This window comes from Xyrauchen texanus, chromosome 17, assembly GCF_025860055.1.
Source record: "Xyrauchen texanus isolate HMW12.3.18 chromosome 17, RBS_HiC_50CHRs, whole genome shotgun sequence".
Lineage (NCBI taxonomy): Eukaryota > Metazoa > Chordata > Actinopteri > Cypriniformes > Catostomidae > Xyrauchen > Xyrauchen texanus.
Genome location: NC_068292.1, coordinates 1,960,254 through 1,976,383, shown reverse-complemented (window position 1 = coordinate 1,976,383; position 16,130 = coordinate 1,960,254). Strand labels below are relative to the sequence as shown.

Genomic DNA, 16,130 nt, shown 5'->3' with positions numbered 1-16,130 from the left:
CAGATAACAGTACAGTATACAGTAACTCAGATAACAGTAACTCAGATAAGAGTACAGTATACATTAACTCAGATAACAGTACAGTATACAGTAACTCAGATAACAGAAACTCAGATAACAGTACAGTCTACAGTAACTCAGATAACAGTACAGTATACATTAACTCAGATAACAGAAACTCAGATAACAGTACAGTCTACAGTAACTCAGATAACAGTACAGTATACATTAACTCAGATAACAGTACAGTATACAGTAACTCAGATAACAGTACAGTATACGTGAACTCAGATAACAATACAGTCTACAGTAACTCAGATAACAGTACAGTATACAGTAACTCAGATAACAGTAACTCAGATAACAGTACAGTATACATTAACTCAGATAACAGTACAGTCTACAGTAACTCAGATAACAGTACAGTTTACAGTAACTCAGATTCCAGTACAGTATACAGTAACTCAGATATCATTAACTCAGATAACAGTACAGTCTACATTAACTCAGATACCAGTACAGTATACAGTAACTCAGATAACATTAACTCAGATAACAGTACAGTTTACAGTAACTCAGATAACAGTACAGTCTACAGTAACTCATATAACAGTACAGTATACAGTAACTCAGATAACATTAACTCAGATACCAGTACAGTATACAGTAACTCAGATAACATTAACTCAGATAACAGTACAGTATACATTAACTCAGATAACAGTACAGTGTACAGTAACTCAGATAACAGTAACTCAGATAACAGTACAGTCTACATTAACTCAGATAACAGTACAGTATACAGTAACTCAGATAACAGTACAATATACAGTAACTCAGATTCCAGTACAGTATACAGTAACTCAGATAACATTAACTCAGATAACAGTACAGTCTACATTAACTCAGATAACAGTACAGTATACAGTAACTCAGATAACAGTACAGTTTACAGTAACTCAGATTCCAGTACAGTATACAGTAACTCAGATAACAGTACAGTATACAGTAACTCAGATAACAGTAACTCAGATAACAGTACAGTCTACATTAACTCAGATAACAGTACAGTATACAGTAACTCAGATAACAGTACAGTTTACAGTAACTCAGATTCCAGTACAGTATACAGTAACTCAGATAACATTAACTCAGATAACAGTACAGTCTACATTAACTCAGATACCAGTACAGTATACAGTAACTCAGATAACATTAACTCAGATAACAGTACAGTTTACAGTAACTCAGATAACAGTACAGTCTACAGTAACTCATATAACAGTACAGTATACAGTAACTCAGATAACATTAACTCAGATACCAGTACAGTATACAGTAACTCAGATAACATTAACTCAGATAACAGTACAGTATACATTAACTCAGATAACAGTACAGTGTACAGTAACTCAGATAACAGTAACTCAGATAACAGTACAGTCTACATTAACTCAGATAACAGTACAGTATACAGTAACTCAGATAACATTAACTCAGATAACAGTACAGTCTACATTAACTCAGATAACAGTACAGTATACAGTAACTCAGATAACAGTACAGTCTACAGTAACTCAGATAACAGTACAGTTTACAGTAACTCAGATAACAGTACAGTGTACAGTAACTCAGATAACAGTACAGTCTACATTAACTCAGATAACTGTACAGTTTACAGTAACTCAGTTCATTTCATTTATTTCATTTATTGTTTATTTTTACAGGGACAATGCACAATTAAAAGTAATTGCGCCAGAATTAGCTAATAGCTAGTTTACATCTGCTGTCCCTGGGCAGGAAAACAAATAAAATAACATACATTACATATACCCCACATAAAACATCACAATACATACATGTACAGAATATAAAATTTAAAACCAGAATATAAAACAGATAATATACAACACAGTCATTAGTGGTTGCAGATCTGTTGTGATAGTAGCCAGTACTTAAGCTTTTTTTTAAAAATTGAGAAGCTATGGAGGCTTCGATTGTTTGTAGGTAGGGAATTCCACAACCCCACTACTCTAACTGAAAAAGCTTTTTGCCCAAAGGTTGTTTTTCTGTACTGCGGTACCAGATCTCCCCTGGCAGATGCTCTAGTCCTACCTGCACTTCCATTATGGATCACGCATCCCTGAAGAGGGGGTGGAGCAAGGTTATTAATAATTTTGTAAATCAGGCACACATCAGTATAAAAAACAAAATTATTCATATTTAAAAAATTTAACCTTTTCAAAATAGTACAGTGATGGTAGTCCCTTGGTTTTTTATCTAACACTTTCATAATTTGTTTATGAAGGGAGTACACAGGCTTAAGTGTAGTTGCATCTGCTTGTGACCAAGTTGTTATGCAATACGACAAGTGAGGTAGAATCAAAGTATGTACTAAAAGAAGTGCAGCTGATTCAGAGAGCTGGTGCCTGATACTTTTAAAATTATTCAAATTAAATTTAACATTATTTATTACCCTTTTTACTTGCTTTTTAAAAGACAGGTGTTGGTCTATTATTATTCCTAAATATTTAACATGCGTCACAAATTTGATTGCTTCACCATTAAATATGATATCTGGATTCACAGAGTTTTGTTTTCGTGCAGTGAAATACGTGCATACAGTTTTACTTACATTTAGAGACAAACAAGACTCATTCAACCAATTTGAGACTTTCACCATTGCAGATGACAGTTTGTTTGCAACTAGTTCTTTAGTTCTTGCATGAGTAAAAAGCACAGTATCATCCGCATACATTATAACATCTATACCTGGACATACTTGAGGCAGATCATTAATATAAATACTAAATAAAATCGGTCCTAAAATTGACCCCTGAGGAACCCCCGTAGGACAGCTAGCAAATGAAGAGCATTTATCAGCCACTCTTGTGCATTGACTTCTATTACTGAGGTACGATTTCATCCACATCAAGGCAGCATCTGATAAATAAAAATTCTGAAGTTTTGACATTAAACAGTTATGATTCACTGTATCAAATGCCTTTGCTAAGTCTAAAAACACAGCTCCAACAACACCACCTTTGTCAAGTTTACTTCTAATTTGTTCGACAAAATAACAATTAGCAGTTTCAGTAGAATATTTTTTCGAAACCCAAATTGCATTTGGTGTAGATTTACTTCACTTTCATTTAAATAAGAAACTAATTGATCAGAAACTACTCTTTCTGCAATTTTTGATGCTATTGGAAGGATACTTATGGGTCTATAATTTGATGGAAGAGTCCTATCACCTGCTTTAAAAATAGGTGTCACTACTGCCGCTTTCCAGCAATCTGGAAAATATGAGTTTGTAATTGACAGATTTGTCAAGTGTGTTAGAGGTTTGCAAAGAATTGATTTATAAGTTTTAAAAAATCGTGCATCAGTATCATAAACATCTTTAGACTTAGATCCTTTTAAATTATCAATTATTTTCAATACAGTAGATTCTGAGACATTTTCAATAGTGAAGACAGGCGTTTCATTGTTTATGGGTTCTAGTACTCCAAATCTCGCACCAAACTTCCTAGCCAGACACTGTACAGAGTTCAAGAAGAAGGAATTAAAAATTGTAGCTATTTTTTCTTTATCTTCTATTAATTTCGATTGGTCCCGTATTATCCAATTTTGAACTGATTTATTCTCCTTCTTTGTAATTTTATCAATACTTTTCCAAATTAATTTACAATTTCCTTTAGAATCCTCAATTAATTTAATAAAATTAATTAACAGTACAGTATACATTAACTCAGATAACAGTACAGTCTACATTAACTCAGATAACTGTACAGTTTACAGTAACTCAGATAACAGTACAGTATACATTAACTCAGATAACAGTACAGTGTACAGTAACTCAGATAACAGTAACTCAGATAACAGTACAGTCTACATTAACTCAGATAACAGTACAGTATACAGTAACTCAGATAACAGTAACTCAGATAACTGTACAGTTTACAGTAACTCAGATAACAGTACAGTGTACAGTAACTCAGATAACAGTAACTCAGATAACAGTACAGTCTACATTAACTCAGATGACAGTACAGTATACAGTAACTCAGATAACAGTAACTCAGATAACAATAGTCTACATTAACTCAGATAACAGTACAGTATACAGTAACTCAGATAACAGTAACTCAGAAAACAGTACAGTCTACATTAACTCAGATGACAGTACAGTATACAGTAACTCAGATAACAGTAACTCAGATAACAGTACAGTCTACAGTAACTCAGATAACAGTACAGTATACATTAACTCAGATAACAATACAGTTTACAGTAACTCAGATAACAGTACAGTATACATTAACTCAGATAACAGAACAGTTTACAGTAACTCAGATAACAGTACAGTATACATTAACTCAGATAACAATACAGTCTACATTAACTCAGATAACAGAACAGTTTACAGCAACTCAGATAACAGTACAGTATACATGAACTCAGATAACAGTACAGTATACAGTGACTCAGATAACAGTACAGTCTACAGTAACTCAGATAACAGTAACTCAGATAACAGTACAGTATACATGAACTCAGATAACAGTACAGTATACAGTGACTCAGATAACAGTACAGTCTACAGTAACTCTGATAACAGTACAGTATACATTAACTCAGATAACAGTACAGTATACAGTAACTCAGATAACAGTGCAGTCTACATTAACTCAGATAACAGTACAGTCTACAGTAACTCAGATAACAGTGCAGTCTACATTAACTCAGATAACAGTACAGTATACAGTAACTCAGATAACAGTACAGTATACAGTATCTCAGATAACAGGACAGTCTACATTAACTCAGATAACAGTACAGTCTACAGTAACTCGCATAACAATACAATCTACAGTAACTCTGATAACAGTACAGTATACATTAACTCAGATAACAGTACAGTATACAGTAACTCAAATAACAGTACAGTCTACAGTAACTCAGATAACAGTACAATCTACAGTAACTCAGATAACAGTGCAGTCTACATTAACTCGGATAACAGTAACTCAGATAACAGTAGAGTATACATGAACTCAGATTACAGTACATTATACAGTAACTCAGATAACAGTACAATCTACAGTAACTCTGATAACAGTACAGTATACATTAACTCAGATAACAGTACAGTATACAGTAACTCAGATAACAGTACAGTCTACATTAACTCAGATAACAGTAACTCAGATAACAGTACAGTATACATGAACTCAGATAACAGTACAGTCTACAGTAACGCTGATAACAGTACAGTATACATTAACTCAGATAACAGTACAGTATACAGTAACTCAGATAACAGTACAGTTTACAGTAACTCAGATAACAGTGCAGTCTACATTAACTCAGATAACAGTAACTCAGATAACAGTACAGTATACAGTAACTCAGATAACAGTAACTCAGATAACAGTACAGTATACAGTAACTCAGATAACAGTACAGTCTACAGTAACTCAGATAACAGTACAGTTTACAGTAACTCAGATAACAGTGCAGTCTACATTAACTCAGATAACAGTAACTCAGATAACAGTACAGTATACAGTAACTCAGATAACGTAACTCAGATAACAGTACAATCTACAGTAACTCTGATAACAGTACAGTATACATTACCTCAGATAACAGTACAGTATACAGTAACTCAGATAACAGTACAGTATACAGTATCTCAGATAACAGTACAGTATACATGAACTCAGATTACAGTACATTATACAGTAACTCAGATAACAGTACAGTATACAGTATCTCAGATAACAGTACAGTATACATGAACTCAGATTACAGTACAGTATACAGTAACTCAGATAACAGTACAATCTACAGTAACTCTGATAACAGCACAGGATACATTAACTCAAATAACAGTACAGTCTACAGTAACTCAGATAACAGTACAGTTTACAGTAACTCAGATAACAGTACAGTCTACAGTAACTCTGATAACAGTACAGTATACATTAACTCAGATAACTGTACAGTATACAGTAACTCAGATAACAGTACAGTCTACAGTAACTCAGATAACAGTGCAGTCTACATTAACTCAGATAACAGTACAGTATACAGTAACTCAGATAACAGTACAGTATACATTAACTCAGATAACAGTACAGTATACAGTAACTCAGATAACAGTACAGTCTACAGTAACTCTGATAACAGTACAGTATACATTAACTCAGATAACAGTAGAGTACAGTATACAGTAACTCAGATAACAGTGCAGTCTACATTAACTCAGATAACAGTAACTCAGATAACAGTACAGTCTACAGTAACTCAGATAACAGTACAGTATACAGTAACTCAGATAACAGTAACTCAGATAACAATACAGTATACATTAACTCAGATAACAGTACAGTCTACATTAACTTAGATAACAGTACAGTATACAGTAACTCAGATAACAGTGCAGTCTACATTAACTCAGATAACAGTAACTCAGATAACAGTACAGTATACAGTAACTCAGATAACAGTAACTCAGATAACAATACAGTATACAGTAACTCAGATAACAGTAACTCAGATAACAATACAGTATACATTAACTCAGATAACAGTACAGTGTACAGTAACTCAGATAACAGTAACTCAGATAACAGTACAGTCTACATTAACTCAGATGACAGTACAGTATACAGTAACTCAGATAACAATAGTCTACATTAACTCAGATAACAGTACAGTATACAGTAACTCAGATAACAGTAACTCAGAAAACAGTACAGTCTACATTAACTCAGATGACAGTACAGTATACAGTAACTCAGATAACAGTAACTCAGATAACAGTACAGTCTACAGTAACTCAGATAACAGTACAGTATACATTAACTCAGATAACAATACAGTTTACAGTAACTCAGATAACAGTACAGTATACATTAACTCAGATAACAGAACAGTTTACAGTAACTCAGATAACAGTACAGTATACATTAACTCAGATAACAATACAGTCTACATTAACTCAGATAACAGTACAGTATACAGTGACTCAGATAACAGTACAGTCTACAGTAACTCTGATAACAGTACAGTATACATTAACTCAGATAACAGTACAGTATACAGTAACTCAGATAACAGTACAGTCTACAGTAACTCAGATAACAGTGCAGTCTACATTAACTCAGATAACAGTACAGTCTACAGTAACTCAGATAACAGTGCAGTCTACATTAACTCAGATAACAGTACAGTATACAGTAACTCAGATAACAGTACAGTATACAGTATCTCAGATAACAGGACAGTCTACATTAACTCAGATAACAGTACAGTCTACAGTAACTCGCATAACAATACAATCTACAGTAACTCTGATAACAGTACAGTATACATTAACTCAGATAACAGTACAGTATACAGTAACTCAGATAACAGTACAGTATACAGTATCTCAGATAACAGGACAGTCTACATTAACTCAGATAACAGTACAGTCTACAGTAACTCGCATAACAATACAATCTACAGTAACTCAGATAACAGTACAGTATACATTAACTCAGATAACAGAACAGTTTACAGCAACTCAGATAACAGTACAGTATACATGAACTCAGATAACAGTACAGTATACAGTGACTCAGATAACAGTACAGTCTACAGTAACTCTGATAACAGTACAGTATACATTAACTCAGATAACAGTACAGTATACAGTATCTCAGATAACAGTACAGTATACATTAACTCAGATAACAGTACAGTATACAGTATCTCAGATAACAGGACAGTCTACATTAACTCAGATAACAGTACAGTCTACAGTAACTCGCATAACAATACAATCTACAGTAACTCAGATAACAGTGCAGTCTACATTAACTCAGATAACAGTACAGTATACAGTAACTCAGATAACAGTACAGTATACAGTATCTCAGATAACAGGACAGTCTACATTAACTCAGATAACAGTACAGTCTACAGTAACTCGCATAACAATACAATCTACAGTAACTCAGATAACAGTACAGTATACATTAACTCAGATAACAGAACAGTTTACAGCAACTCAGATAACAGTACAGTATACATGAACTCAGATAACAGTACAGTATACAGTGACTCAGATAACAGTACAGTCTACAGTAACTCTGATAACAGTACAGTATACATTAACTCAGATAACAGTACAGTATACAGTAACTCAGATAACAGTACAGTCTACAGTAACTCAGATAACAGTGCAGTCTACATTAACTCAGATAACAGTACAGTCTACAGTAACTCAGATAACAGTGCAGTCTACATTAACTCAGATAACAGTACAGTATACAGTAACTCAGATAACAGTACAGTATACAGTATCTCAGATAACAGGACAGTCTACATTAACTCAGATAACAGTACAGTCTACAGTAACTTCGCATAACAATACAATCTACAGTAACTCTGATAACAGTACAGTATACATTAACTCAGATAACAGTACAGTATACAGTAACTCAAATAACAGTACAGTCTACAGTAACTCAGATAACAGTACAATCTACAGTAACTCAGATAACAGTGCAGTCTACATTAACTTCGGATAACAGTAACTCAGATAACAGTAGAGTATACATGAACTCAGATTACAGTACATTATACAGTAACTCAGATAACAGTACAATCTACAGTAACTCTGATAACAGTACAGTATACATTAACTCAGATAACAGTACAGTATACAGTAACTCAGATAACAGTACAGTCTACATTAACTCAGATAACAGTAACTCAGATAACAGTACAGTATACATGAACTCAGATAACAGTACAGTCTACAGTAACGCTGATAACAGTACAGTATACATTAACTCAGATAACAGTACAGTATACAGTAACTCAGATAACAGTACAGTTTACAGTAACTCAGATAACAGTGCAGTCTACATTAACTCAGATAACAGTAACTCAGATAACAGTACAGTATACAGTAACTCAGATAACAGTAACTCAGATAACAGTACAGTATACAGTAACTCAGATAACAGTACAGTCTACAGTAACTCAGATAACAGTACAGTTTACAGTAACTCAGATAACAGTGCAGTCTACATTAACTCAGATAACAGTAACTCAGATAACAGTACAGTATACAGTAACTCAGATAACGTAACTCAGATAACAGTACAATCTACAGTAACTCTGATAACAGTACAGTATACATTACCTCAGATAACAGTACAGTATACAGTAACTCAGATAACAGTACAGTATACAGTATCTCAGATAACAGTACAGTATACATGAACTCAGATTACAGTACATTATACAGTAACTCAGATAACAGTACAGTATAAAGTATCTCAGATAACAGTACAGTATACATGAACTCAGATTACAGTACAGTATACAGTAACTCAGATAACAGTACAATCTACAGTAACTCTGATAACAGTACAGTATACATTAACTCAAATAACAGTACAGTCTACAGTAACTCAGATAACAGTACAGTTTACAGTAACTCAGATAACAGTGCAGTCTACATTAACTCAGATAACAGTACAGTCTACAGTAACTCTGATAACAGTACAGTATACAGTAACTCAGATAACAGTACAGTCTACAGTAACTCAGATAACAGTGCAGTCTACATTAACTCAGATAACAGTACAGTATACAGTAACTCAGATAACAGTACAGTCTACAGTAACTCTGATAACAGTACAGTATACATTAACTCAGATAACTGTACAGTATACAGTAACTCAGATAACAGTACAGTCTACAGTAACTCAGATAACAGTGCAGTCTACATTAACTCAGATAACAGTACAGTATACAGAAACTCAGATAACAGTACAGTATACAGTAACTCAGATAACAGTAACTCAGATAACAGTACAGTATACATTAACTCAGATAACAGTACAGTATACAGTAACTCAGATAACAGTACAGTCTACAGTAACTCTGATAACAGTACAGTATACATTAACTCAGATAACAGTAGAGTACAGTATACAGTAACTCAGATAACAGTGCAGTCTACATTAACTCAGATAACAGTAACTCAGATAACAGTACAGTCTACAGTAACTCAGATAACAGTACAGTATACAGTAACTCAGATAACAGTAACTCAGATAACAATACAGTGTACATTAACTCAGATAACAGTACAGTCTACATTAACTTAGATAACATTAACTCAGATAACAGTAACTCAGATAACAGTACAGTCTACATGTAACTCAGATAACAGTAACTCAGATAACAATACAGTATACATTAACTCAGATAACAGTACAGTCTACATTAACTTAGATAACAGTACAGTATACAGTAACTCTGATAACAGTACAGTATACAGTAACTCAGATAACAATACAGTATACATTAACTCAGATAACAGTACAGTCTACATTAACTCAGATAACAGTACAGTATACAGTAACTCAGATAACAGTAACTCAGATAACAATACAGTATACATTAACTCAGATAACAGTACAGTCTACATTAACTTAGATAACAATACAGTATACATTAACTCAGATAACAGTACAGTCTACATTAACTTAGATAACAGTACAGTATACAGTAACTCAGATAACAGTACAGTATACAGTAACTCAGATAACAGTAACTCAGATAACAATACAGTATACAGTAACTCAGATAACAGTAACTCAGATAACAATACAGTATAAATTAACTCAGATAACAGTACAGTCTACATTAACTTAGATAACAGTACAGTATACAGTAACTCAGATAACCGCTCTGTACAATTGTGGTGAGAAGAATATAATCTCAGGATGTTATTCTGTGATGAGGGTTGGCGATGATTTGGTGGCACGAGGAGGACCTACACAATATTAGGCAGGTCGTTTTAATGTTGTGGCTGATCAGTGTATATATACTGTTTATATATATATATACAGTATACAGTGCTGGGCGGATTACTTGTGAATTGTAATCACATCACAAAAAATGCAATCAGTAATGCAATTTTGTAGATTAAATGTTTGGGGTAATATAATCCAATTTCTTTTTGATTACTTTTGGATTGCTTTCTACCTAATTCTATTTTATTTTATGTCTTGTGCATTTGAGTAGGATAATCATTTCAACATAAAAGTACAAAGAAGAAGAAAAGTATTCCATTCTTTATTATTAACAATAAGAGCCTCACAAAAAGTCCTTATGACATTTTAAAAAGTGCATTAAACATTACATGAATGAAATAAACATTAAATCTTACAGCAATGACAGTGCATGGCCAACGTTTATAATTCAAAACACTGAGGCGTCAACTTCATTTGAAGTGAATAAAACAAAAGCAACATTGCGAACATTAATGACATTAAAATCAATAGTAACTGTTGCTAGGCCAAAGCTTTCATCTAAAAACACAGAAACACTTTTTTTCCCTTCTTGCTTACTGATAGTCCATCACGTATTCCAATGCTGAGGTTCAAGCTATTATCTTTTGAACAGCAAGAAAATTCTATGGAAGCAGAATAATTTAAAACAGCAGAGTTCCACCGAGTCACACAAGGAACAATTGTGTCAAGTTTCATGTCAAGTCTCATGCAGTGGCACCACAGCTTCAGCAGCAACAGTAGATTAATGGGCTTTGTTCCATATTGCAGCACATTTTGCTGTTGAACTTTTGTGTACACTGCAGACAGCACCCTTAGAGATGGCATCCACAAGATCCTTTGAAGCAATTAAGTTCAATGTGTGAGTGTGAGCTGCACGCCACTGGTGTAATTTCATTCTTAAAAATAAAATTATCTCTATAGATCCAGAGGTTAAATGCTGAAGTAGACCGCTCCTTCACCTGGCTGGCTTGTAGCGAGTATCAGTTCTGACTGTAATACATACAACCCTCCCCTTCACCCTCTCTTCTGAAAACACTCGAAGACTTACTGAATGGATATCAGCAATGTGCTTATTTAAAATGAAACATGTAATAGACTGAAAAAAGATGACTAATAAATTATAAACAATTTACTGCCATTGCTTTTTTAATATGTAATCATGTAATCTATAAAAAAATTATTGTATTCTGATTTTAAAATGTAATTTAATCCCATTACAAGTACTTGATTTTTGTAATCTGGTTATGTAATGCATATTACATGTAATCCGTTACTACCCAGCAATGTATATGTAGCCTATACACTGTGTATGTATATATACACTCACCTAAAGGATTATTAGGAACACCTGTTCAATTTCTCATTAATGCAATTATCTAATCAACCAATCACATGGCAGTTGCTTCAATGCATTTAGGGGTGTGGTCCTGGTCAAGGCAATCTCCTGAACTCCAAACTGAATGTCAGAATGGGAAAGAAAGGTGATTTAAGCAATTTTGAGCGTGGCATGGTTGATGGTGCCAGACGGGCCGGTCTGAGTATTTCACAATCTGCTCAGTTACTGGGATTTTCACGCACAACCATTTCTAGGGTTTACAAAGAATGGTGTGAAAAGGAAAAACATCCAGTATGCGGCAGTCCTGTGGGCTAAAAATGCCTTGTTGATGCTAGAGGTCAGAGGAGAATGGGCCAACTGATTCAAGCTGATAGAAGAGCAACTTTGCCTGAAATAACCACTCATTACAACCGAGGTATGCAGCAAAGCATTTGTGAAGCCACAACACGCACAACCTTGAGGCGGATGGGCTACAACAGCAGAAGACCCCACCGGTACCACTCATCTCCACTACAAATAGGAAAAAGAGGCTACAATTTGCAAGAGCTCACCAAAATTGGACAGTTGAAGACTGGAAAAATGTTGCCTGGTCTGATGAGTCTCGATTTCTGTTGAGACTTTCAGATGGTAAAGTCAGAATTTGGCGTAAACAGAATGAGAACATGGATCCATCATGCCTTGTTACCACTGTGCAGGTTGGTGGTGGTGGTGTAATGGTGTGGGGGATGTTTTCTTGGCACACTTTAGGCCCCTTAGTGCCAATTGGGCATCGTTTAAATGCCACGGCTTACCTGAGCATTGTTTCTGACCATGTCCATCCTCTGATGGCTACTTCCAGCAGGATAATGCACCATGTCACAAAGCTCGAATCATTTCAAATTGGTTTCTTGAACATGACAATGAGTTCGCTGTACTAAAATGGCCCCCACAGTCACCAGATCTCAACCCAATAGAGCATCTTTGGGATGTGGTGGAACGGGAGCTTCGTGCCCTGGATGTGCATCCCACAAATCTCCATCAACTGCAAGATGCTATCCTATCAATATGGGCCAACATTTCTAAAGAATGCTTTCAGCACCTTGTTGAATCAATGCCACGTAGAATTAAGGCAGTTCTGAAGGCGAAAGGGGTCAAACACAGTATTAGTATGGTGTTCCTAATAATCCTTTAGGTGAGTGTGTATATACATATAGACAGTATTATATAATGACATATGGTTACCTCAGTTGTTTTGAGTCATCAGATATGTGGTTTTGCTTGCTATCTGCAGAGTTCAGTAGAGAAACTGTGCAAGCAGACATGTTGGACAGAAAGACAGGTCCAACACTGGTTCAGACGACGGAGAAACCAAGACAGACCTAATGTACTCAAGAAGTTTTGTGAGGCCAGGTACAAACACACTTGGATAACTTCAGATGTATACAGCTAGAACATTGACTTAAGAATTTGAATTAGAATTTTGTTAATAACATACTAGGCCAAAGGTCAAGCTTTTTGACCAGTCACAGAGCTACTAGAATTTTCTGGCACGGTCCGATCCTAACCCTACATTGGACTGCGCCAGAAAATTATGGTAGCTCTGTGATTGGCTAAAATGCTAAATTCGACTATTCTGATAATTTAGGTTAACTTAGCTTAAACTTTGGCCTAATTTGTTTGTTTAATATCCAAATTTCAGAGATCTGAATTTCTATTTGGAGTTCTGAATTACTTCTTAATCTGACATTTTTAATTTGTTATTTTATAATCTATAGTATAATATCATATTTACAGATCCCTCCTCTAAAAAAATTCCAAACAAAAAAATCTGATTTTTGGGTGAACTATCCCTTTAACAAAATTGTAAGTCATTGTTTTAGTCCCATACACTTGGACATTCGTAAGTCCCATTAGCTCGTGCCATCTTTTGTGCACCAAGTTTTAGCTGCGAATGTGTGAGATGAATTAACGGTTTATGAAAAAGGCCTGAAATGTTCCCACTATTATTAAATTCTTAATGAATCATTCAAATGTCTTTCTTTTAAAAAGCATCAGAGCCTTCAACAAAATGGCCAGTGTCAGATCATCACATGTGTGTGTTCTTTTGTAGTTGGAGATTCACCTTTTATCTTCTCGCCTTCATCTGTGGTCTTGGAGCACTGATCGATGTAAGTTGTTTGCCAGTTGCAGTTGCACCCAATTTTCACCCTCTGATCTCATTTTGTGTGCTGAATTCTCACTTCTCACAATCATTACATATCCTCTCTCTCTCTTTCTCTCTCTCTCTCTCTCTCTCTCTCTCTCTCTCTATAGAAACCCTGGTTGTATGATCTAGAGGAGATGTGGAAAGGGTTCCCCACTCTTGTGAGTTTTTCCTGAAAACAACACACAACTTCTGTAGTCTATCATCACCACATCAATTAAACTTGTAGTCTTATGGCCCTTATTTGTGTGTGTCTTTATATTCCATTAGACGAAATGATGTACCATTAGTCATTTTAGGGTTTCAAAACAATCCAATTGTCCATGCGTGTGGAGGTGAGGGCGTGGTCGAGCGCCCATCTGGGGAAAGACAAAGCAGTAAGGACATCCACCTGAGATGAATTGTGACTTATTACCATTTCTATGTTCACAGTGAGAGTCGGGGGAGATAAAAGACGGCCCAGTCCACTGAAAGAGAGGGAAACTGGCACACACCAGAGATGTCTGTTGCAGAGAGTTTATTACTGTGCTGAAAAGCTGAACTGTGTTTGTTTTATGCTGAAAAGCAGTACTTTGGGTTCCTGGCATTTAAGCTGGAGTTTAATAAATCGGTCTCCCATGACTGTTGAAACCGGCTCCAGCTTCCTAATTTTTATCCTAATTCAAACATCTGTTACACTGGTGCCGAAACCCAGGAAGGAGGAAGGTATGCTACCCTGGCAGCGAACTCCCATGTGTTGCTTGCAAAGATGGAAGCACAAGACAATCCGGAGGCCTTTCTGGATCTCTTCGAGCACATGACCAAAGCTCTGGCATGGCCGCGGGCACAGTCCGACTCTTACCGTTGCTGACCGGGGAGGCCCAACTCACGGCCCAGCAGCTCCCGGTCGACAACCTCCTGAGGTACCCCTAGCTGAAGAAAGCCATCCTGCAGTCCACAGGAGCACCGCCAGTGGTTCCGATCCCTGACGCTGAGCGAAGTTGGCCCGCCCGCCCGTTTGCCTTCGCTCAACAGCTTTGTGACGCCTGTTGGCAGTGGATGATGACTGAGTTGCCCAGCAACATCGGGCATGTCATCTATCTCATGGTGCTGGAGCAATTAATCTCCCTACAACCGAAAAGATAGGTGGAGTGGGTCCAGTGCCCCTTCCTCGGGGTGTATTAACCCTCCTGTATCTCTCTCCTCCGGCTCTACCCATTCTTCCTCTCAGGTGGGGGAAGCTGCCGCCACTAGTGTGGGTGTAAGGTTCAGTCCGGTCTGTTGGAGTTGTGGGGAGCCGTGTCACGTCCACAAACAGTGCCCGGTGATGGAGGTGGGGATGTTGATCTGGGTCTCCGACGCTCAACAGGCCGCCCCCAATTGATCATGAACATACCAAATACCCGTGAGACTTAGTGGATTCAGGCTGTTACCAAACATCCATTCATCAATGCTTGGTTCAAAATGGGGCATTGGATGCAAATAATCGGGTGACGGTGAGGTGTGAGCATGGGGATATTTACGATTATCTTGCAGTGACTGTCACTATTCTATTTTGGGGTCAAAAGCATAACATTGAGGCTTTGGTAAGTTCCCACCTCACCCATCCACTCATTTTGGGTACTAATTGGCCGGCTTTTCCCGAATTGTTAAAAGGGTTTTGTGTGGATGGGTCTTGTAATACAGTTGGACGGTGGGAGGTGTGCAATGCACTGACGGATGAAGCAGGAGACAGTTTTAACAGTCAGATGAGACCGATTTATTA

The 16,130-nt window shown here is 36.1% G+C and overlaps 1 protein-coding gene across 1 annotated transcript in view; it reads left to right on the top strand.

Annotated features, from left to right (window-relative positions):
- The window catches only part of LOC127658300 (ceramide synthase 2-like), a 40,957-nt gene that overhangs the window by 14,040 nt on the left and 10,787 nt on the right, over positions 1–16,130 (top strand). The window contains exons 4-6 of the mRNA XM_052147508.1: positions 13,475–13,593; positions 14,294–14,351; positions 14,497–14,547. Of these exons, the coding sequence (XP_052003468.1) occupies positions 13,475–13,593; positions 14,294–14,351; positions 14,497–14,547 (228 nt within the window). The remainder of the gene's footprint in view (positions 1–13,474; positions 13,594–14,293; positions 14,352–14,496; positions 14,548–16,130) is intronic.